At 43.3% G+C, this 25947-nt stretch overlaps 1 protein-coding gene across 2 annotated transcripts in view; it reads right to left on the bottom strand.

Moving 5' to 3' along the window:
• The window catches only part of atrn (attractin), a 139859-nt gene that overhangs the window by 53648 nt on the left and 60264 nt on the right, over positions 1 to 25947 (bottom strand). The window contains exons 23-25 of one of the 2 annotated variants that reach the window (XM_073483318.1): positions 25413 to 25491; positions 23965 to 24119; positions 16883 to 16944 (exon numbers count right to left, since the gene is read on the bottom strand). In XM_073483318.1, the coding sequence (XP_073339419.1) occupies positions 16883 to 16944; positions 23965 to 24119; positions 25413 to 25491 (296 nt within the window). Of the gene's footprint in view, positions 1 to 16882; positions 16945 to 23964; positions 24123 to 25412; positions 25492 to 25947 lie in introns of both variants that reach the window. The other variant, XM_073483317.1, reaches the window with a different exon arrangement.

Raw genomic sequence — 25947 nt, 5'->3', positions numbered from 1 at the left:
TGTTTCCGTACCGTAACAGAAACCTTGCTTGAGACTCGATATCAATTAATATAGGCTACTGTCTCCATTTCACTACTTGTAAATGTATAAGTGGACAACTGGAGTGTAATAAGAGTGTTATAAAGGCTGTATCACTGTTCATAGTGATAGTTTTTGTAAAGTGTTGATGGTTATCGACTCGCAGTGTTTTGCTGAAGTCCTGTCGGAGTTTTAGCTTGCTAGCAAACATTCTGTGATTTAGCTCAGGAACAAATAAAAAGTTAATCTCACATGTTAAAGGAGACCTATTATGCTTTTTTGTGTTGTTCCTCTCCTTCGGTGTGTTATATCGGTTCTTGTGCATGTAAATGATCTTTAAAGTCCGCAACAACAGAAGCTCCTGAAACTCCTCGTCAGTAGGAGCCGCACATTCACATATTTTACGTCTTGTGACTAGTGTGACACGTAGGAATTGATTTAGTTTTCTTGCTTTGTTGGTGTTAGCAGTGCTGGGTCAGGCGTGTGCGAGCTGACCAATCAGAGGAGAGGGGGGTGGGGCCTTAAAGAGACAGGAGCTAAAAAAGAGTGTTTCAGACAGAGGGGGGAATACAGTGCTACTTAAGTATATAAACCTATTCTAGTAGTGATCTAAAATAAAATTATGAATATAAAAATGAGCAGAATCTCATTACTTAATACATGTTGAAGATAATGGGTTTTCAAATCCTGCACGATTGAGATTAAAGACTGATCAGTGGGGTCTCTGATTTTTGACTGAGGCTGAAAATATACATTCGGGTGCAGCTGGTTTTTCCTCATTTGTTCAAGATCACAGGAATTATATACACAAAATCCCTGTCAGGGGGTTAGAAGTGGATTTAATGAGAAACTCTAAGGTGAAGCTGACATACAGGCCTTCCAGCGAGACCCCTTGCAGATTTTTCTCCAAACTTTTACCACCTTTTTCAATCTAAATGCCTTGGCCCATTTTAATACTGGCTGTGATGCATTCAGATCTTTATTCATCTCTCCCACACACCCCTTGCCCACCCTTTGTGACTCTTAAAACTGCCACCCATTCAAAAAAAATTCCCTTATCTCTCCGGGCTGAAGAGGACTCTCGAGCGATCCATCCGTTCAGCCATCTTATTGATCTGGCTTCCTGCTCGCTGCTTAAAGAGCGACACAGTGCTGATGAATGACCCGCGTGAATAGATATCAGCTCCGCATCAAAGGGCCTCCCGGCTCAGCGGGGTGGGAGGGAAAAGGAGAGCGAGACAAAGGACGGGAGGAGAAGGAGAATGAAAGACAAACGGGATGGAGGGGGAAATGGACAGTAATGGCGAAAGACGGGGGGATAACGGCGGATGAGAGATTAGAAAGTGCGAGATAAAGTCGGAACAATGGGCAGAGACAAATAGAAGACATGTGGAAGTTTATTGATGAGGAAAAGCTTAGAGAAACAAAACATATTGTAGAGTAAGAGTTGCGCTCAAATCTGTTTTGTGTCCTCTAAAATCTTCTGTCGTCAGTATACGTCCACAGACGAAGACCGAAGGACGAAGACTGAAAGAGAAACATTTAGAAAGGAGCAACAGAGAGACGGACACGAACACAAAGAACAAAGACACAGATGGAAACAGAAAGAGCAGTGCGCTTCATTTGATCTCAACTTCCACAAGGAAAGCTGGCCAAGTTAGTCAGTTAGTCAGGCTTCAGCTCTCACCTCCTCCCCCTCCCGACCACTCCATCACACCTAGAGCTCCCACTCTCACAGGGAATAGAAATGAGCATCCACCGGCAGATGCTGCCTCACCAGAAACCACCTGCAACACTCACACTTCACCTCCCCGTCCAAAGCTCCATTGTCACATTAGCCAAAAGGTGACGATCGAGTGGAAAAACTGGAACGGTTATTACAAGAACGATGATTTAAACAGACAGAGCGACTGTTTGGGTGTTTTAATGGTCGACTGCAGCAGTCAACAAAAATGAAATAATTGCTGAAGACATGGCAAAAAGCATCAAAGAGTTCATGTCATGAACTGAATCCTTTCAAACTGGTGTTAGAAAATAAATGTGGATCCATTTACTGTAGTTTACACGTCCAACAAAGATGCTGCACCAGATACCCACACAGAAGTTCGCTCATGTAGCCTGCAGGGCAGCATCATCCAACCTTGTAGCGGAGCACATTGTGGCGTTTGATGCTACTTTAACCCGCCTGAGCTGGTTCAATACAAAGAACTCTAATGGCTGAATAAGGCAGGTTGCATTTATTGTAAAAATGCCTGAGGGGGGGAAAAAATAAAAAATGCCAAAATCAACTTTTCTCAAGGTGCTTTGTATGATGTGTTTTGTTTTTCCTCCTCAGCTCAGGTATCCGAGGACGGAAATGCAAATCCACAAAAACTGGCAGTCCGAACTTAACACGGATCTAAATCATCACTTTTACTTCACAAAACATTTCCTGCAGGTCATTTAAGGATGTTTTTGTATTTGTAAATGCACAAACTGTCAAAAGTAATTGCATTAAGTAAAATGCTGAAGCTGCAGCACTGTCTTTGTCTTATTTACAACTTTTAGGTCCTCAAACCATCAGATAAATTCTGATTTAATCCATTTCAACTCAATTGAATCCTGTTGAGTTTTACCTGATCAAGATCTGAGGACTGAAACTGAAAATTGGATTGGATTTATATAACATGCAAGTAAAACTATGCTGCTTACAGCTTCTATAGAGGTTGCATCTACTCTGGATTGCCATTGAAAGCAGACGGTGATGCGGTGGGAGTCATGGACATGAAGGAAAAGTGTCAGGCAGACAGACAATGTGCTCTGATGCTATAAATAAGTGTCAAGGACTGACGAGACAAAGTCACACTTGGCTCCAAATATGTGAAGAGGGCTTCTGGTAGCCACAGAGTCTTAATCTGGACAGCTTTCTTCTTTATTGATGAATATTCTACTCATTCAACATGCTGTATGAAGAACTGAACTCTAATTTTCCTTTAATTCAAGTTATCCTTTAAAGTTTTTGGTTGCATTTGCAGCTTCTCATCACTTTCTTCATCCCCTCGGCCTAACAAACATGCTGAATGCAGTTTTTACTTCACAAAGCTTTTTTATGTGGTACATTAACTTTGACAATAAAATGAGCTGCTGGCACCAAATATTCCTCCTTCTGCAAAAATTGTCATCTTCATGCGGTTCATCTGCTGGTAGACGACACAATACACCCAACATGTGGATTTATCTATCTATCTTTATTTTTTTTTCTTTTTGCTTTATGGTGACCTCTAGTGGCCACGAACTCAGGAGTGTACTTCTAAAATCAGTGGCTTAAAAACTCCACAGTAGACAACAACTAATATGCAGAAAACACTGTTTGTAATAAGAGAGTTCCTGACAACACATAACCCAAAATCAGTTAATGATGATCATTTTGTAGCAAAATTATGTTTGCAAATAGAAATCTGTTTCACCTGCTATTTTGATACTATTTAATTTGCTCCATAAATGAGCTAAAACAAATAGCCTTGGGTACTTTGGTAGTTTTCACAATTTGGTTTCTTGCGACTATAACATTACTTAGCTGATTCAAACGCACGCCATGTTGGAGAAAATAAATGACAGAAGATGGAGAACGATGGTTGTGCCTCATAAATCGGTGGATTATAGGCTAACTGAGTTAAGACACACCGTTTCCTTACTTTAAAGCAACCACCGTTAAGTATTCTTGACAAAATACTTAAAATGGAGTTATACTTATCAATATAGTATACGTTTGATTTGATTTTTATTATGTCAGTGATGTATTTTAGATGTTTCTTGAAATATAAAGCATTATCTTCCAGTATATTGACACTAAATTGGGTGATCCTATTGCAACAATGGAGAAAATGTTGAATTTGTCTAGTTAACAAGTAAACGATTCCTTGATTGGACTACATACGTAGGAGAGTGGGATCTTCACTGTTAAACAACCACCATCGCCGATTAACATCCATCTACGTGACTCAGGGTGAAAAGTGATGTTTAAAGTTTCATTCATGTTCCGGTTTGTCTCGTGTGCAGACTTCCTTCCTCGCTCTCTGACTTTCTCCTGGAAGTTCTAGCGACAGGCGGCCAAATGAAACAAACAGTTACATCGCATAAATTAAGGATTTCACTGGGTTTGAATATTGTTGGGAAGATTTGCGTTAATGTAAGAACATTAGTAACGCGGCAATATGACATATAATGTCTTTGAAGCCTAGCTTCTTTTGCTGTTGAGTGCTTAATGGAAAACCAGATCTGAAGTGTGAATATCTAGCTGAAGGCGGAAGAAGGCCAACAAAAGCGGCGTGTGTCGAGCTAACCTTTCTCCACTCAAACAGGTTAAGAAATGATGGAAGCTGTCGGTTTCAGTGGCAGGGTGCAGTGCAAAGAGAGCCGGCGAGCGAGTGTATTATAGCCACGAGCTGCTGAGGCCGGAGAGGTGAGCTCTGACGTGTCATTGGCTAACCTGACAGCAAGACAACAGCCACAGGGCAAACAGCAACAGACCGGCTCTGTTGTCTACAGCCAGCTGAATACTAATCCAGCAGCCCGCCTGCCTTCCTGCCTGCCTGCCACTGCTGGCTTTTACTCTAGGGTGGGAAATTAAACCTGCTCACCAGCCAAACACCATTTCATTTTCACTACAGCTGAACCACACACCAACCAGCAGTCGCTCAGAGGTCCGATTCCTGCCCTGCACTTGTCGCCGCACTAAAACCCTGCAGCACTCTGGGTGGTGGGACACTTCCAAGAAGTCTAACCCACCTGAAATAGACGCGGGGGCTTAGCGTGTCGCAGAATACAAATTTCTGTATAATCTCCTCAGGCTTTGCATTGTTTGTTTGCTCGCTCCTAGCACAATGGGAGCTGGGGAAAGTGACTAGATTCCTCTCCTTTATGTTTGGTAGGGGGAGAGAAAAAGCTAAAATCGAATTTAGCATGTTCTTACAGGTGATACGGCAGGTTTGCAAACCAAGAGAAGAAGCACGCTGCTGCAGCGAGGACAGCTTGCCTGGCTGAACTTGTTAAGGTTTTTTTTTTTTTTTTTTACACAGCCTCGTTCACTGCCCACTGCCAATCCATTAGTAATTAATTAGTTACAGATAATTAAATTTGGCACCGATAGTTATCATTTCACCTCTTAAAACTTGTTAAGACGACAGGCTCCAGCTAATTAAAACTGCAGCTCTTTTGGTTTGAAAAGTGCTCCTTCTTTTTCAAGACTGGAAGTTCAGCAAAAGAACAGTAAATCACTTTTTGCGCTAATACACTAAATTTATGTGCATCTGGGAACTAGAGCTTCCGCGTGTGTGCCGATATTAACTGAGAAGTTGTTAAATGTGATTTTGCCCGAGATATAATCCAGGGGAAGTGGTGAGAAAAACAAAAGCTGCAGTGAAAGAGGGACAAAAGCAGCTGAGGGAATATGAGGATTTAGAAATTGATTGCTGAATAAAGGAGCAGATTCCCTCTAAAAACCTCAGCAAGCTGATCCTCCGTACATTTCGTTCTTAACAGGTAAAGCGATCAGACCAGATGCAAACCGAAAAAGACTTTTCCACAAGTCATATTATATTTCAGACAATCCTGCAATGGGGCCCCTGAGCATGAGACGTCAAAAAGTGATGCTTCTCTTTACATGTTTTTTTTTTGCAAGCGTTTGCTTTTGCTGCCGAAACTCATTTTCGCACAGCGAGAGCACCGCAAGCCCTGAAGACACACGGACGAGGCGTGGCGGGAGGGAGTGGACGAGAGGATGATGGGGCTCAGAAGAAAGGACTTTGACTCCCTCTCGGGACTCCCCTGGAGTGAGTTATGGCCCAGATCACGTTGCCCTCCTCCCTGCTCATTACAGGTGAGGAAGAGGGAGGAGGAGGAGCAGAGAGCGAAGGCTCTGAGTCAAACCAACTGATCTGGTTCATTCATTATTAATGGGACGCAGAGCGGCTTTCAGCTCCTCGCGGACCTATCGGGGGGAGGCTTTAGCCGCGAGGTGTTTCTTGCACTCTCTCTATCTGCTGCATCTTGTACCTCTCGCTGATGACCTGACCATGAGGTCAGATACGAAGAGTGAGTGTTAAACAATGCAAGAGAGAGGAAAAAAGGAGATGGGGAGAAGAGGAGAAGGGAGAAGAGAGGCAGGCAAGAAGGCACATGGGAAGAGGATGAAGAGAAGGTTGTGCAACAGGGGTAAAAAGAGAGAAGGCAGGGAGGTAAACAGACAAGCAGTGATGCAGCAGCAGAGGTTCAGGTGAAGATTGAGAGAGTAAGAGGGGGCAGAGACTCACAGAGAGGAAGAGGAGCTCGGAGAGGAGGAGGAGGAGGAGGGAGCGGGGATTCTGGCTCAGCAGCAGCAGAAGCCCCTGCTGAGTGCCTGAGGAGGACCCTTGGGACTGGCAGCAGGGTCTGAATGTATGTTGAGCGTCTCTCTGCTCCCCTCGCTCTCTCTCTCCCTCGTACTCGGGGGTCTCAGGAGGGAGAGAGGGAGAGAGAGAGCCTCTGCTGTCAATCAACTGCGCAAGGAGCACGCTGAGGGCAAACACTACACAGAGTGTGTGTGCCGGTGTGAGTGTGTGTTGGGAAGAAATCATGTGTGTATGTGCATGTGAGGAATCAGCTGGGTTTACACACAGATGTTTACTTTTACATGTTAATGGTATGAAACGAGAGTAAAGGAAGAAAAAGTGGTGATTTTTGAGGACTGGGATCCAAACACACAACTTCAACCACCCACAATACAATTTTGTGTAACAGAACAATGTTTTTTTCCTCCTGTCCTATTCCTATCTAAGACAACTTCCTCTTAGATGCATAGAGTTATGCATTTTGAATTGTAGGTACCATAAAAGTCGGCAACACTTTAAGAAAAAAGATTGTTTCTGTTGGTTTCAGGAGTGAAGAAAGAGCTGCAGCTACTATCTGGAAGATTATTAGCAATGTAAGAGAAAGAAAGAATAATTTTTTACTTCCTCGTGTTGGGATCAGTCCCACAAATCGAGTATCGGTCAGGCTCTAGTTAAGATACTTGTACATGTAGTGCATGTGTAAATGTATGAAATATGGTGAACAATAAATATTTAGAACGATATGTTTTAACAACTCAATATTTCAAAAGTTTCAACAACATTTCTCTGACAGTTGGGTGAAATCACAGCTTCAGTTTATGTTGTCGTGCAGCAGAGTCCTGCCCACTCTGTCCTGCTGTCAGTCACCCATCAATCAGTCCCGTCACCGCTGCCGGTGACGCTAACTCGGGCCGACGTTTATGTACAAACACACGTTGTGTTGAGAGGAAACGGCGAGGCCCTGCGCGCGCTCCACGCCGCCTATCACAGTCGGGGTCAATGTCACTTTGTTTTCAAGCAGTCTTAGTGACGGATCTCTTTCCAAAAGTTGACGGGAGAAAAGCTCTCTGCTCGATAATGAAGCCGCTGAGAACAAATACCACGGGGGAGTGATTGGGAATGATCTGTCGTTAGCAAACGGGCTGCAATTTAAATTAACATTTGGAATTGATTGTATTGAGTTGACCCGGACACGTGCGCTCATGAAGGCTGAAGCTTTAAAGATACAGTAGAGAAACAGAAGAGCAGGCAGGTGTGTGTGTGTGTGTGTGTGTGTGTGTGTGTGTGTGTGTGTGTGTGAAGGCCAGTCATACAGCTCAGAGGGTACACAGCACCACTGAGTGGCCAGCTGCCTCCCGTGTTTGAATAAAGAGTTTCTGAGTGCTCGTGTGTGTTTAAGTGTGCACAAAAGACCGAGCGCGTGCATTTCAGAGAATTTCTGTGCCAGTGTCTAAAACCTGCAGATGTGTTTAAGAGGCTGAACAGTGAGCTGATGATCACAACAACAGAATTATTTATGTTCTGTTGCAGTCCACTTTCTGCTGCCAAAATATGCATGAGTGGCCACTACGCTGCCTTCAGAGCCCCACACTGTTTGTGTGTGTTTGTGTGTATGTGTGGTTGGCGGTGCACCCATATTAGAAAGTGGAGAGTCGAGCTTTTTATTCCTTCCTGCGTCTTCATGAATATAATAATTAATCAGCGTTGCTGTGTTGTGTGTATTATGTGTAAATGGGTGATTCTGGAAAATCAAGATCAAGATGAGTGCAGCACCAACGGACGCAGAAGTTGCAACTTGCACACTGAGGACGGGCGTCGCCCCGAACATCTAACCTGGATAAATAATTTAACTAAAGGTCTGTCCATCTCTCGATTTTAGACCAGTTCTCCAAGGACCAGTACCTGCCGGACCCAACAACAAAGGTTATTTCAGTGCTTTCACTTAGAGGTAATTTAAAGGGCTGGTAGACCCAAAAAACAAAGAAACTAGAACTTGTAGAAACAGTTTCTTTCCTCCTCTCCCAAACTTCTTTCCTCCCAAACTGAATATATTTGGGTTGTGAACAAAACAAGACATTTGAGGACCTTACCTTGGTAATTTTTCACATTTTTCTGACATTTTATAACCAAACAATTAAGGAAAATAACCAACAGATCAATCAAACAACAACAATGAAACATTTGTCAGAGGCAGCCCTGTTCCTATAACAACAGTTCACAGGGAGGTTTAAGTCAGTTTATAGAAAGACATGCTGCTGTTGTGTTTTCCAAATATATATTTCAATTGTGTAACACACAGAAAACATTGATGGAAGATAAACTGAAATAACTATTAAATGCCACACGTGAGCTACAGGCTAGCTAGCTCATCAATTGGCCTGATTTGAGTTAAATTTTACATTATGTCAAGTTTTCAAATTGATTTGCAATTCTATTTTAATCATCTATGAGTTTCTACTGTATTTTGATCAAGACCTTTCAAGAAAAGACGATCTATGTCACTTTTCCCTTTATTTTACAAGAACCCATCAATCCAGGCAGAGTAGAGCTGTTTTGAAAGTATAATTTTAGCACCTGGATGTAAAAGAAATAAAATAAAATCAGTAAGAAAGTGTAGAGGATAGTGCCGAGGTCCTGGGTTCGACTGCAGCAGCCTCGACCCTCAGTACAAGGGGATGAAGACCCTGGTGGAGAAGATGGGAGTGGGGGAGCCAAGGCTGAGCCAACAGTGGGAGGTGGAGAGAGGAGGGGGCGATGTCCATGGCTAGCATGCTGACTCGAGAGACCTGGGAGTGACGACACTAATCACCTCTCGCTTTAACGAGATAAATGGATGAGAACAAGGTCGGTGAGTGGAAGAGCGCTGCCCACTCCGTGCTGCTGCACGCTGACGGTGGCTGAGGTACTGATGGTGGTAACTCAGGGTCTGATAGTGATTAGGACGCATTGTTGGATAGATTTTAATGATAGTGATCAGACACTCAAAATCAGAACCGAACGGAAGCAGGAAAAAAATATAAGAATAATCAGAAAAGACACGGTTGACTCCAGGAGGGACGACTGGAACTTCAGGTATCAGGACAGACAACTGATGCACATTTGAGTCAAACTTCAGTCAGTTTCTCAGAGGGGAGAATTTAAAGTCTCCTTGATGACAGCGGGATGATTCATTCATATCATCAAATCCCAGCCGCCCACACGCCCGCCCAGACTTGGCCCAGGGCGGGCAGCCTGCTGGTAGCCCTTTCTTTTAATGCCTCTGCCCTGACCGGATTACGTCTCTCCCCTGTTCAAACAGCCGGGAACGCACCATAAATCACTAATCATTTTAAAAACACACAACCGTGATAGCTACGCTGCAAAGTGAGCTGAATTATGATTTTTAAATATGTTTTAAATTTTAATTAATCTCGAAAGAGAATTGCATTTTTCAAGGGTTGAGAGTGCCTGGTGCGGATTCACACGAACTCTGGGTGGATCCAAATCATTACTAGTTTTATGCTGTCAAGATTTTTTGTGTCCTTCTTTTAATGGACAAATCTGGCACTATTTTATTTTTTTTGTGGATGCTTTAAAAATGTATCCGGAATTACAAGGTGATTTCTTAAAACAGTCGGACACTGTAGTTTAAAGTAAATGAAACAGAAATAAGGGCCTTCGTTTCAGACTATTTTCAGTTGCGTGTACAGACACATCTGGTACATGTGGGATTAGGGATGGGCGATATGGCCTTTAAATAACACTGCATTACTTTAAGAACGTATCTGGAAACACAATGTATATCTTGTTTTTGAAATCTTCCAAAAAAAACACTTCATACGTACTATAATTTTACATTATAGTGCTTATTAGCTGACTGTTACATCCAGAAGTGGAGGGGAGGGGGTGGTGGTGGCGTTATTACAAGCCACAAGGCTGCCAGACGGACGACTGCTGTTCAAGTCTGTGGGGAGATTTTCCAGACGTTTTTGTGGCGACCAAAACAAGCTTTATTTTCCCAGAGGTTGTTAACCTTCTCTCTGAAGTGTGTTTCAGACAGCCCCGCTTCAACTCTTTTGTTACATCACGATCTAATGATCCAAAATCTATGTTTTTAGACAACAGTGGAGCTCTATAGCACAGAGGAATAAGATACCAGGCTCTGGATGCAGAGGAAATACTTTCTCTCATACTCTTTGTATGGGATATGTTGACAATATGCAGATTATAACCTGACTTATCCTTTAATTTTCCTCCTGTGTGCTTCAGTGGGTAGTTGTGTCAATGTCTTACACTGAGGGAATCCTAAAAACTTAGATTAATTGAAAAAGATTTTCCACAAATAAGGTATTTGATGAGGTGTGAAAGCTGTTATTGACCCGTTACCCAGCTCCACCACAAACCAGTAATCTTAACTTTGTTTTTGAGCGATCTCAGAGTCTGCAACCCGTCATCACAAACGAGGCTTCCTGCACTGATCTTGAAGATCTTTTAATGACCATTTACATAATTAACAGTGTCTAGCAGGTAAGTTTACGCTGTGGCCAGTTGATTTCACTGCTGGCTCTGCAGTAACTTCATGTGTTGTTGAAACAAGGGAAAGGAGCCTCTCTGCTGTTGTCTGGTTAATATGCTCACTTGCTGCTAATTTGCACCACAAAGGTAAGCTCACTGCAGTGGTTACTCTTGATAAAATGTGCTTTTATAATATTAGGACTATATTAAAAATGTTCGGGAGCCTCATATTAGCTCCAGGTCTACTTTGAGAATGCAATTCTTGCTTAGAACGAAGACTGTGGATTTTCTTACACTGTGGTGGCTCTAAGAAGATATTGCTTCAGTATGGAGACATGGGATGAATACATTCCCCCTAAAGCTCTTTCAACATTGTTTGTGTCGGCATCTGATGAGTCTTCAGAATCAAAACTCGAAACTATGGAAGGAGGATATAGAAGTTGTATTATCTTTAGAGGGCTGGAGTGACGCTTGTAAGAAGTCTCAGAGGCAGACAGTCAATAGTAGCCTGAAACTTATGCATACATACATAACTGCAGTAAACGTTTAATGAGAACGAGGCGAGAGGAACACTGTCCAGCTCGAAAAGTGCGAAAGTGAAATCCTTTTGGCAAGATGTTGTTAACATGATTTATCGAATTTTATCAAAGAAATTACACCTGGATCCTCGGCTTTTTATTCTGGGTACACAACTGACCAACTCACATAGTATCTAATTATAAAAAAAGGAATCTCCGTCTGTCTCGTCTGTATTTTGATCACATATCTCAGGAACAGTCTATTACACCTACTTCACACTTAGCAGGCTTGTTGCTGAGGACCCAAGGAAGTGCAGTGTTGAATTTGGTGCAACGTAGACACACGGCACATTTACTGTTAAGACATTTTGGATAAAAAGCAAACACTGCTCTGTGCAGCAGTGGGAGCCTGGCTTCAGCACTGTGCAGACTGAGGCTGTGCTCTCTACAGGACTTTTAAAATCCTAACCGGTTATGAAATGGTGTTGCATCACACACGAAAGGAGAAACTCCACAGATTTCCTTCTCTCCAATTACTAAAACAATTAATATAACTGGAAGATTTTAAAATAATGGCACCACCTCACGTGCTCGCTCTAACATGACCTCACAGGGAAGCAGACATAAACAAAACGGAGGTGCTACACAGACATAACGCATGCATTTTTTTTTTCAAAATTTGCATCTGGCTAAGTGTAAGCAGCAGCAACGAGATAGCGATGATAACTTGGTCGGCATCTGGGAAAGACCGCCCCCTAACCCCCGACCGCGCCCAAGCACCGAGCACCGAGCACCGATGATGCAAAACACAGCACAGAGTCGACGTCTCGCCATCCCGCTATGATCTTGTCTGCCCAAAACACAGTCTGCACGACGTCTGTACTCTCTGTGCTCTCATCAAAACACACTAAATCCGACTAAGTCTTTTTCTTTAAGAGTTTACAGAGGAGGACTCGATGATCTTTGACTTTCTGGCGCACAACATCCCAGCATCAGGGCATCACTTCCCACCGGGACCAGTCATGAAATAAAACGTACATGCAAGCACTCGTGTTGGATGATTTATTTTAATACTAGCCATTCGAGCAGCACAGATGTGCCGGGGAGGTAGACTCTCATGGGGAGCAGAATTTTCTGGGACATCAGGCATCAGTGGCACGCCGACTATTAGAGGGTGAGTCAAGTTTTTTAAGAAGTAAACACCACAGCGGGCCAACGTGCGGTCAGCGTTCTAGAACAACAGTTCAGAAACTGTTTTCCTTCCTGTACTTTGATGTATCCATCAAAAATAGAAAGAAAAATAAAGACAGGTCCCCCAACAAAGATCCCTCTGCAGGTTAGAGATGTTCGATGTTGTCTGAAAAACCTGACAGCTTTATCACCGCGCCTCGACCTTGTTCTGTTTTTTAGCATCAAAGCCTTATGTCCCTCTTGTTCTGCTCAGAAGACAGTGCTGCACTGAAATAAAAGGACTTGGCTTAAAAGGGCATCAAAGTGCTCTTATGTAATTTTGTTAATTATATATCTGAGTGCCATTAATTCTCCGAGACACATGCAGATGCAACCTCTGTAGGTTAACTTCCACTTTCATATGCACCGTAGCTGAAACCGATGCCGGCTTCATAAACAACATCAACTATTCAGATTCACATAAACAAACTTCCTTTTCCTTTTGAAGGAACTCATAAAAAGTTGGGTGAGAGGGAAATGTAGGCTACATGATGTATAAAGTCAGACTTAAAAAAAAAATAGCCACAACTGCAGTAATATTTCCATGACAAATATGTCCCAGTGCGCAATGTTCAAAAAGTTGCATTTTATGATAGCTCTTTTAGCTTCCTCCATCCAGCACTTTGGACTTATGGAGCCAAGAAATTTGTCATTCAGGTCACTATTACTTCAAAGGGCGCTTGCTTTAGTAGCAGCCAAGTTTTAAATTGAAAACATGACAGCTGCAGTGAGAGAAAAAAAAGAAACAGCTCAAGAATACATTTCCATTGAGTTTCCAAAAAAATGTGTTGGAAATTTCACATTCTCCAGGGGGGTTTTCTGGGCCTGGAAGAAAACACTAAATTTGCACAAGAAGAGACAACATTCAATTTGTAAAACACTCATGACAAAGTTGCATTAATTTACTTTTAAAACTCATGATTCATCATAACGAATCTGAGGTGAGAGGCTGCTGGACAGATGGACGTGAATATGTGAGCACATCTTGCTAACGTTGATGTTTAATACATCTGTTTTGGGGCTGGAGAATACGGGTGTGGGTATCTTTGCTGGTGCTGCAGATAACGGGATGGCACCACCTTCATCTGTCCCCAAAGGGGAACATGGCACAGAGAGAGAGAGAGCGGAGAGTGAGTAAGAGTGAGATTAAGTCACAGAGAAAGTCGAAGTGGAGAAGAGCAAACAATTTCCACGTTAATTAGCATCCCTCTCCTCCCCCGCAACACAAACAATGCTGCGCCTAAAGAACCAGAAGCAAACAGGGACAAGGCTGCGAGCTCGCTAACTTTAGGTCTCTGCTCATCTGTGCTGAATCAGTGGCAGGCAGAATACACATGAAAAAAAGGAAAAAAGAAAGACTGAGCTGTGGGATTAAGAGCAAGTCAGGGGGAGTGGTGGGAGGCTGGGAGGAAAGAAAACAGAGAAGGGAGGGAGGGAGGGAGGAGATGGGATGGAACAAGGGGGTACAGAGGGAGGGAAGCAATGGACAGGAAAGAGGAGGCAGAGGGAGAAGGAGAGGAGGCAATAAGACAAGGGGAGATGAAGATGAAAGAAGAGTGAGAGGAGAAGCAAGGGATGGAAGAGGAGATGAGGCAGAGATGACAAAGGAGTGGAAAAAGGAAGGAAAAGGAGGAAAGGTAATAAAAAAGAGAAGGTAAAGAGAAAGATGGCGCACACAGACAGGGGCCGTTCTGTTTATGGATTGCCTGCTTCCTGCACACAGCAGGCGCAGGCTGCCTGCATCGAATGCTGACATACAACCAGTCAAGTGCTGACGCATGTGTACACCCATACAAGCATCATGAGAGAGTAACTGCAGGGTCGGCATTTGTATGCAAAGGGAGCGGGGGGGGGGGGGGGGTGGGGGGGTAAAACAGCACTCGTGTTCCTACAGCTTTTAATCCAAAAATGAACCTTGGTGCAGAGGAGTTATTCAGTCGATGCTGAAACATACGGTTTATTGAACATCACTGTATTGGCAAAGAGCTTGTGGCAAAAACAAGTAAAAGAGAGAATCTTTCAAATATCTCCTGCCTGTACATGGCTGCTGGATCAATAAAAGCAGCAGGACTTGGAACAGCCAGCGGTTTCTATCAGGGCACTGTGGAGAGCACGCAGACGTGAACAAAGTCCTACAGCTCTCCCCTGGGTCGTACACGTACACACAAACACACTCTACAGGACGCACCAGAGAAACAAATACAAACATGATGCAGCCGAGCATGCATGGAACACACTCGTCTACCCAATTTTTTTTAAGTCCCCTCTCATTTTTAAATCGATAACACATTACAGCAGTTCCTGAAGAAGTGGGGTCCCGGCCCGGGGATTCATCACAGCTCGGCACACATGCACGTGTGTTCAGCCCTGCCAGCAAAACCAGTGCTTCCATCAGTACAGAGCGGCGTGACGCTCTGCCAAGGAGAATATTTATTTTAAATTCTCATCACGATGCCAAAGCTTTTTCAAAAATACCAGAAACTGTATGTCAGGATGAATCATGGGGAAATATGTGCAAAGTAATGCGCAGGACAAATATATCTCCATCTCCTTTCAATCATATGGAATCTCAGGGTTTTAAAGATTTGACTCACTGAACGTGTGATGCTGTCATACATGGTGAGATTTAAAGGAGAAACTTAGCAGCTGAAAATCTTGGATTTGCTTGATGCCAGTGGTTTAACGTCACGGCCTGCTTCAGTGATGTAGGATTGTACCCTCCAGGGTTTCTGCACGGCACGACAAGATTACTTTTATCACCGATATCGATGTTCAACGTTGAAACTGCTAATGGCATCAACAGTATGGTCAGGTTAGGTGACAATAAATTGGTAAAAGCTCCGCCAAGGAAGTTGTTTTCACCCATGTCCGTTTGTTTGGTTGTAGGTTGGTTTGTCAGCAGGATTACACAAAAAACACTGAACGGATTTCTGCAAAACTTGGATGAGGGACGGGTCCAGACCCAGAAATAGACTCCACTAACTTTTGCCGAAAATAATTGTTAGCTGCAGCCCAATATTATATATATATATATATAACACTATATATATAAAGCAGTCTGAGCTGCATTTGTGTATTAAAGCTGCCAGTGTATAAATAAAGTTTGTTATTATTAAGTCGCAGTGACAAAAAACACAGAATATTCGACCAACTTTGCAGCTCTACAGTGTAATTCGGGCTCTGCGTCTTGTCTAAGTCTAGAGGGTGTTGCAGAGAGATGCAGCTTCAGGTTCAGAGGAAAAGATTCTAGTCATGGTTACGAAAATAATACTGTTAGCCTGAGATGGGACACAAACCAACACAATAGCCAGAATAAAATGTCGGCATTGTACTTTTCTGCAAAACACGGATTTGTTGTGTTTGTTTGGGGTCAATTTTTAACAAAAATATCCTTTTTTTCACACGAATATCTTCTTTTTGAAAATATTAGAAATGTTGAAATGCTGTCTCAAACGGCTACCTCGCTCAGCTGACGCCACCACCATCACCTCCACCTCCTGACATGGTGCTCATCTTATATACATATAATGTGAATGTGACGCGTATTATGGAAATGTTGATAGGATTGTGGTCAGATGAGAGTCAACTAACTTTAGAGGGCCATCGTACTGAGGGAGATATGATCAATACTTGAATGTGTGCCTGACTGAATCAACATCGTCATGAGGTCAGCGACTGCTTTTTCAGTTGTTGACCTGACTGTATATAAGGCCAGGGACAGCCGTGCTTGGGCTGCCTCTCCATGCAGCATCACATCGATCTGTTTCTTCAGAGAATTAACTCTGACACTCCAACGAGAAGCATTTCCCTTGAATGATACTTGAATGAGACATCCTCAAATCAGGCACACTACGTGCTCAACCCACAACCTACATTAAACACTCTTCTTTCCTGCTTTGGCGCTGACAGGTTGGTAATAAATCTTGTGCTGCTGAAATAAATCAAGACAAATTTCAAGGGGTGCTGGGCTACGTCAACACATTAACACATATTAATATCTCAGAGCAGGTTGTAGTCCTCCGTTTTCCCTGTTGACTTGGTGAACCGCAGAGATACTGTTAAGTAAGCAACTGTGCTTGTGTGTGCATGACGTGGATGAATAAGATAAGAGGGTCGGAGTCCGCTAACCAGTGAGCTGCAGCCCTTCTTTATAGTAATGACCGGTGCACAGACAGACAGAGCGGAGCGGCTTCGTAGATCCCTCACGGACGTCGGAGCCGACTGCCTCCTAGAAGTGAATTAACAGAAGGGAAGAGGAAGAGGAGAGCGGCTCACCTGAAGAACGTGACAAAGAACTGCACCAGATCCATGAAGTTACTGTGCTGCGAGAAGGCGATCTGAGAAAAGGGAGAGAAAGGACAACAGACAGAGTCAGAATCTGCTTTAATAAGGGAGATTTTAAAAGCAGGAGGTCAGCACTATACACTCGACACGACCTTGTAGATTGGACAAAAGGCGCAGAAATGAGCAGGTGGGTAAAGCTGCATCTGCTCACAAAGGCAGACACTGCTTATATATATATTGTGGATCTTATACTGTGTATAAATGACACTGTACTGCCAACATGTGCCTTTAAATACATAAATCAAAGTGCTTATATTTTTCTGGTTCACAAGGCTCAAAATACGCCATCTCCGAGGGCTTTTTGCTCCCTCATGGTACCCACAACTCCTTAATCACAGCTACTGGGAGGTTCCCAGTCAGTCTGCTTATCTGTGCTCCAGACGGCATGCCTGTCAAAGCGACGATGCGCCAGCAGCCGGGCCTCTCCGCTGCCCACTGCCTGCATGAAAAAAATTAAAACACCATTCCTGCACATGTGGGCAGAAATATTCACTATGTAATCATCGCAAGAGCAATTGCACTAACGACATCCTGTCTTAATCAAGGTTGCCAGGGGTAACATTGGCAGTGTCGTAACCACCTCCCCACCCCCTCCTCCGCCTCCACCTCCACCTCTCTACACTTATGCCGACAACCACCCCCCCAAAAAAATGCCTCACAGTGAACACATTCCTGCAACAACACAACACTGCCTCTCTCTGGCAGCATCAAGGTACTGCGCCTCCTCCCCGCAGCAGAATTCCCCTCACACGTTCCTTCCTCCGAGGTGACACCTTGGACCAGAACTTATCACCACTCCTGCTTATTATTCCTCTGTAAAGCAGGGATTTGCATACAATTCCTGTGGAAAAAAAGGAGCTTGAGGAAGGAGAATAAAAAAAAACCCCACAAAAGCCAGGAAACCCAGCTGTGTGCATGTAGGATTAGACCATGAATACCTAATATGTGATCAGGACTTACAATGCATGCATGGAAAAAGTTGACGGGGAGAAAATGTGTGCAACTCTACAGCGACTTTACACAAGAACACAACACAAGGCCGAAGGCATTGGCCTCTGTGCTGCGATGACAGGGGGGTGTGTGTGTGTTTTGTAAACAGCCCGGGGTCTCATTTACTTGTGTAGTCAGCACCATCTGGCTCGCTAATGTGTTGCTGTTGATTACTGTTGAGCGCCGAATCCTCAGTGTGATCATTTTCCTACAGACTGTTGAACACTGAAGAGAAGTTCAGGGTGCCAATACACCCCGAGAAAACTTTGACAGCAGCGTAAACAGTGGCACCGGAGCTCACGCTGCAAGCTCCAGTTATGTCAGCAGCTTAGGAAAATGGATATTGATCACCGGTTACTGATGTACATTGTGCTGAGAAACAAAGAAGGATGTGGGTTCATGAAACTGTTCAAGGATGAGACGATGATGAAATGATGATATCATGTGTAACTCGCTGCTTTCTTTGTAGTGCACTCTTGAACGAAATGATTTTTTATCCTCAATGAGGCTTTTCTTGTTAAACAATTGTTAGAAATGTGTAACATCACAAGTCAATATCTTCAGATTGCTTATGTCTAACTAGCAGTTCAATGCTCGAATATATCCAAAATTTATTATCCAATTTTCGAGTGATATGAAACAGAGAAAAGCAGAAAATCCTCGATACTGCGATACTAGAATCAGCAAATGCAGACAATTTTGCTTCTTAAACGACTTAAACGACTCAGCGTTATCAAAGTAGTGAAGCTAATCAATTAATCTACTCATTGCTTTCGCACTATTCCTGACTGGGGGGCACTGAAAATATGGCAGCGGCAGCAGAGCTGAGATAAAATCCTGTGACACGAGCAGCCAGAAAGAGGATATTTTTTAGGTTTTCTGAACACTTCTCACTCACTTTTTGACATCACAATCCAAAATGTATTTCTGCTCACTTCCTCGGTGCTTCTCCAACATAGGGAGGCAAAAAATAATAATCTTCACTGCACCTTCACAAAGTGCAACAGAGAAGAAGCCAATCAGGTACGTGCAATTAAGAGAAAATGGTTTGGAGGGGAATATATTACTTCCTGTGCTCATGAATGTAAATAGGAGTTAGAAAATGAAAGGATTAAAGAAAGAAGTAGTGGAGATTGTATGAAACTGTGAGTGGCAGGGACTCTTTTTAAGAGCAAAGCTTAGTATTATCAAAGAAAGCCTTGTCATCCAGTGTACTGAAACCCGGTTCACTTTGTGACAGCAGCCTAACAAAGACATCTATTTCTCTAGGTGATCAGAGACACATAATGCTCTCGTCTGATGACAAAATAGTCCCCTTCAAGTACAAAACTTCCTCAACAAGAGAAAAAATAAGATAGAAGCTTCAGCGTCGTGTCATCGCTGCATAACTCCATTTTGAGAAGTACAAGCAGGCCGTCTCGCTGAGAAGATGTGCGATAACAGTTATTGTAGCGGCTAATCTCGAGTGTCAGTCGTGTGCGGGTGCTTTGTCACCGAGAGGCAGGCTGACGGTGGCGGCGGGAGGCCCGGGCGATGCTCTCGTTACGTGCCCAGCAGAGGGTGACTCTTTAGGGGCCGCAAAGGATATCGCAGCAGGGCCCTGTCAGCCTGCCGCCGGGCATTAAGACTGGAAATATTCTGTCTTTAATGGCTTCTGACAGCCACTTCAACCGTATTGGAGTTTTGAAGACAAGTGTCGTTATCGGTGCGAGGGGAGCGCTGCTCAACAGGTTGCTACAAAAAAGACAGGACGGAAGGATGATGAGTTTTAAATATGCGAGTGTGAGTGGGATACTTCCTGTGCATGTGTGAAGATGTTGTATTTCCTGGTGTGTCCCGTGTGTTGGGTTTGTGTCATTAAGGGGTGAAAAACAGGGAACAGAAGAAAACAGCAAGGAGGCCGATGACAATGTTACAGTGGTTCCTTTTTTAAACGTCTTACTTCAGTCGCTCCTTCAAACTCAACGGAGATTAAACGATGTTAGAGCACCGAAAAGTATCTTCGCATCAACTTCTTTAACAGAGAAGGGATGAAAAATGTGTGTGTTCACCTGGATGTCATGTTTCCATCACAGCTAACCCTTTCCTTACTGAAGACAACAGCCAGGTGTTAGTGGGTGCTAGCAGGTTTTTGGTCCAGTGCGAAAGGGGTACGCGATGTGCAGAAAGGTAACATTATACCTCATCTATACTGTTAGCATGTCGGCATACTGATGTTAGCATTTAGCTCAAAGCAGTGGCATCAAAGTACAGCTTCTCAGAGCTGCTTGGTTTAAGTTTGCTTGAAAAATAATAAGAAATAGGTTGATTATTTAACACATAAGTCAACGATAGTAATTATGAAAGTAGTGCTTTCTAAATGAATGATTCTGAGGATAGTCTAGTTTTGTTTTGTGTCAAGAGTTTAGGAACACAGCTGCGTCTGTTTTTTAAAAAAATATTTATCTTCTTTGCTTATTTTTAACATTTTAGAATCGTACTTATTGGATTACTTCGTATATTTGTATTCATTGTCTATATTTATCTATATGCATAGTGTCATTTTAAATTTTTAATTTGTGTGCAGCAAATTAAATCGACTGTTTAATAATAAGCGGCTGGCTGATTTGAGGTTGTACCCGCCACTGTCGCAAGCTGGCGAAATCACTCAGTCTCTGTTTCCCAACCTCTCTGTGATCCGTATCAAGACGCACCCATCAGGCAGCCATGCATGGCCCAGATAAACACTACACGAGTCCACACAGATATGCAGAGCGGGCCCAGCCAGCTGATAGCTACAGCTGCTGCTACTCCACAGCGGGGTATTAAATTGGAGGCTTTTCTAATCTCTACCATATCATGACATGTTCACTAAGGCACGGAACAGGAGATCACAGCTCTTTAATGTAATTAGTCTGGGATTTGCGTTTCATTACAAACATCATTAAATTCAGATCTATTCTTCATCAGGAAAGGGAAAAAAAAGGGGGTGGGAGTGCTCCTCGCTGACTAATCTCGGTGCAATTGATTTTGCTTTGATGATCGGAGCTGCTCGATGGTGATGAAGTCATCGCAGAATTCAATTTGACCATTGTTAAAAGATCGCGTTTTTGGGTCGGTCAAAGTCCTTAGCTATAAGCTTTTTGTTCCGGCACTGCAACATCTGTGCTTTTCAGGAGTCCTGTACATTATATCTGGAACACATTAGGTGGATAAGTTTTATAAAATGCCAAGAACTGAAGCTGAACAGATTGGGTGGTGACTGCAACAAGTGAAGTCAATGCAAACGAACGTAAGCAAAAACTTGCTCGCAAACTCTTCCCGACCACGTGAAAAGCAAACAGAGGCAACCTTGAGGTGGTGCGTTGGTGAGCAAGAGGAAGAGAGAGAGAGGGAGAGAGTGAGAGAGCTCTGTATGTGTTCACACTAAAGCAGAGAGAGAGCGAGAGAGAGCTTAGCTTGCACAGCCCACTCTGAATGCAGCATGTGTTTCAACTTAACATTCCACTTTGCCCTTGCTCTTTCTCGGCTGCTGTTTATGAACCGTTTTTCCGACACTCCGATCTCTGCCTGCCAACACTGGAGGACCAACCGCCTACGATTACAAACACACACACATCTGAATGCCACATTGCAGTACACAACTGAAGAAAAGGAGAGTAAGTAAAGGCAACAAAAGAAAAACGAAGGGCTGTTATTATGAAGAAGTAAGAAAAATGATTGTGAGACGAGGAGCAGTGGCAGGAAACGAGACGAGAAACAAGTGGAAAATGTTACCTCGCTGACGAAGGTAAAGCTCCATGAGTGCAAGGATGAAAAATGACAAGGACAGGGGTGATCTTCTGTACAATCCCACCCTTCAAGACAGAAGGTGAGGTGGACCAGAGGAAGGCTGAGAGAGGGGGGGAAATGGCTCAGCTCTCTGTTCTGCTGTGGAGCTGCACTGGGGGCCTCCTGAGGCTGGCTGGCAGCAGCTGGAGTTCTGAAGCTGAGAGAACTAAAAGCTCTCACAAGGCAGGACATGAAGGATGGAGGCAGGATTTTTCTCCTGTTTAGGAGGAGGGCAAAGGGGGGGAAGGAGTTTGCACGGGGCAACCAGTCAAATCACTTCCAGAGCTGCTCTGGGAGGCACACAGACGGGCAAGGCTGCACAGAGTGCACAAACAGCCAGGCCCAGAGCACCTCGAGCTCCTAAGCCAATCACAGCTAATCCTGTCAGTGCATTCATTTACTGCATCAAACTAAATATTGATGCTGAGTTTATTCCATCCTTTATCATACCACAAAGACACCCATGTTCTAACTTGTGTACACGTATGTCAGTATATAAGTCATTGAGCAGCTTTACTGAGAGCTATACATGTGTAAGTATGTAGATACAAAGCTTTACGGGGTATTTTTATGTCCTACTCCACCTCTGACGCTCTGCTCTGTGTGTCACCATATACTAGTTCAGCCCCAGCATGCTGTATCAAGTATAGGAAGCAACAACACCATGTCATGGGACTCTTATGTTTGTTTGTAGTCACTTGAAAACAACTATGCACAGCTATGGACCTCGCAAAAAAAGCTAATGCAGTCTAAGACAACAGGCCAACAACAACTCCTTCTTTGCACCTGGCAACTGTAAACTGGCAACTGAGCACAGAATGCAAACTGAGGACAAAGAGGACGACAGCACTGAACAGCTTGATACACATTAAAAGGCTGTTGTACTATGAAAAAATGGCCATGTACAGTAAGAGCTCTATTAAGGAGCAGTTTTCTCTTCACCAGCGGTTCATTGAGTGCAGCAGCGATTGTAGCTCGGCTGCAGAAAACTTCAGGACTACATCGACACAAGTAGCCACATCAACGCCAGAGAAAAGCTCCGGTGCACAGGAAACTTCTTTTCCCTCCCCACTGACCACATTTTACTGGTGACAGCCAACATTTACATTTCGCCATTTTTACCAGCCAGTTCTCTGGTTTATAGAGCGGAAAAGTAGCTTGTGAATCAGACAAGCTGACCAGTCACAGTGGAAACCGACCACAGCTTTGTTGCACTTTAATCCAAAAATCTGCGGGTGTACAGGCGTATGTGGAAGTGTCTCTTTGCACACGAGGCGAATATGGGATAACTCTGCACATGAAAGCACATCAGGAGACCAGACGTGTGGTACTTTGTAGAGGCTTTAATTTAAATGCATGAAAACATACATTTTCATCATCAGCAGTGCTTCCACAGGCCATGAATATTCAGGACAGCGTGGCCTGTTTAAGTTTGTTCTACTTGAGTAAATCAGGATTTTATCTATTTCTATGCTCTAGCTGCTCATGCAGAATGCTCACTCTAGTTACTTATGAATCAACATGACTTGGATTAAAAGCAGCCCTGGGTACAGTTTCAGGTTAGCAGGCCCATCTAGTGCCAGATACATCTGTTGTAATAGTTTGAAACTTTTGTTAAGGTGCAGTAGGGAGGATAATGGATCTCGCATTTCTCCCTTTTTTGTGGTTACCTTGACTTCAGTCACAATTTATTCGCTTTAAAGTTTCCAGGAATTGCCATCATTTCTGCTTTTTCAGTGCTGTCAAAGCACAAAGCCTTTCATTTATATATATTCAAGGCATCTGTCAGCTTTCTTTCCACGGTTCAAAATATCAGTCAGTGGATGCTGACCCTTAAATGTTATAACCGAATGTCTCCAAATTGATTTTGGTTTCTAAGGCGTAACAAAGACAGAATGAGTCGATCTTCTACTGCAGAGAAAATGTTGTGTGTGTGTAGTGCAGCCTAAGGTGTTAATTGTTAAACCGATGATTATGAATATTACTTAACAATTATAATATCTGCGGGATGTAGTTCAAAAGCAATAGTCTGCACTTTGCCTCCCTTTTTCTCAAAATGTAAGCATGTGCTTTATTTTAGCGAAGCATACAATCACTCCAATCACTCACATCTAGCAAAGCTCGACTACAACTTTCAAATAATTCTACCGAAGACATCTTATTTACTTGAAAAAGAACCAGTTGTATTTTTGTTTTGCCGAGCTGAAGCTAACCTGTATCTTAATGGGCCATGTGAAGTTGCTGACGTAGACGAAGAAGGTGATGTTCGGGCTGTTGCGGAAGTCGTAGTTCTCATTAGAGAAGCTGTCTTTGAACTCCTTGATGTTGCTCCGAGAGACAATGGCGGTCTCTTCGCCAGTCTGGGTGCCTGCTAGATGACAGAGAGGAGAAGAGACAAGAGGGACAGGAGGAAGGAGGAGGAAGATGCAGGTACACTTTTTATATATTTAAATACTGACAACATCTCTTTACAACATAAACTCAGAGGAGATGAACCTAAACAAGAACCATCAGCTTATAAATTAATCATTTTTCATCCATACGAGATGAACAAATCAAACATGACAGCACTCTCTGTATGTGATTATCCCATTTTTTTAGGATACCAAACATATTCTCCAGCAAGTGTGAGTTCCTGAGTTTAAACTTAAAAAATCATGTTTATGCTATCAGAGAATGAACGTGTAATTACATGAATGCAAGGCATACAAGCAGGCTGATGTCTGTGCATCCTCACCCACCCTCCTACATTTACAACAAACACAGGATCTGATCTAAATGTGTCTTTCCATATTAAACTGTGGCAAAGAACTGTGGAGACACCTGGCAGTCGGAGGACAGAAGGTGGGTGAGCGCTGTCACCTGCTGTCACTTTATGTTTCACTGAATTAAAGGTCCCATATTCAGCTCAATTTCAGGCTCATATCTTTTATTTTGGCTCTACTAGAAAATGCTAACACGCTTTATTGTTATTGTTTGACACTCTCCTCCTGAAGAGCCCAGTCTGCTCTGATTGGTCAGCTCTCACAGGCCTGAGCAGGCCACCGCCAACCACATTTCTGCATTAGCTCTGCCGGTGTTTTTGCAAACTCAGCCGTGCTTTGGGGCGGTGACTGAAGTCAACCTTACAGAAGTCCTGCCGGCTCGTTTAAAAAGGTACAGTTTCTGAATACAGGCTGTGTACAAGGTGCATCCAAAAAGACACGACGGGAACTTTAAGTTGGCAACCTGACATTATGATAGAGCCACGACTGGTTGGTGTTCCTGAGTGTGACTTCCAGCACTCACCACAACTCACTATGCTGCTAGGCGTCCTTTAACTTAGGCCTTCTAGTTATTGTTTCCCCAATTACTCTTTCCTTTTGTCTCTTTCATTGCCACAGACTGCCTGAGTTTGAGGGTGGGCTGGGGATGATCTGTACCGCTGTCACTACTGTTACGAGACCATCTCACTCTGTTTAAGAATTTGTGCGGTGCTTGTAAAACCAATAAAAAAGGACTCAAGAAAAAAAGAAGGTCTATAAAACGTGAAAAATAGCCCAAGGTGACACCTTTAAACGTGCTTTTTTTCAACTTTAAGTGATATAAAAGAAAGAAAAACCTGCAAATCCCTGCATGTTGAAAGCTAGATATCACGTAGGGTTTGTTTCTTGAGACGTACCGGTGAAGCTTGCGGCCCAGGTTATGTTCAGGTTGAAGTTCTTTGAGGCATTTATGAACATGTCGAGATCCCGGTTTGGCTGAGGAGACAGAGAACACACAGAAAACATGAAATCACCATCATCATTACACATTTATAAGATCCCACATATCATATAAATGTGCAGCAGAGAGGGATGAACCCTGACCGAAACAAAAAAGAAAACAAGGCCGCTCTGCTTTACTGTAAATGCAGAGCAGGGTGTTTTTTTTTTTCACCGCCTCAAACCAGTTCTCAGCTGTACAAACAGTTACTGTGTCGCAGACGAGAGCAAATTTGCTCGGCTAATGGAAGCTGAATTAGCAAAACAAACGTTTGGACGAGAGTCAACGATGAAAATGAGATGTATTAAAAATACTGTAAGTACAGTTGTAAAACTCTTATCGGCTTTGATAGCATCGAGTCTGTTTAAATTAAGACGTAACTGATGTTTACACGCTGATGATTGTTAATAATCATTTAAACAGCTTTAGTGGAGATGAATTATTAAAGAGGC

The sequence above is a fragment of the Pagrus major genome, chromosome 16 (genome assembly GCF_040436345.1).
Source record: "Pagrus major chromosome 16, Pma_NU_1.0".
Classification (NCBI taxonomy): Eukaryota; Metazoa; Chordata; class Actinopteri; order Spariformes; family Sparidae; genus Pagrus; species Pagrus major.
This window is presented reverse-complemented; position numbering and strand designations above follow the sequence as displayed.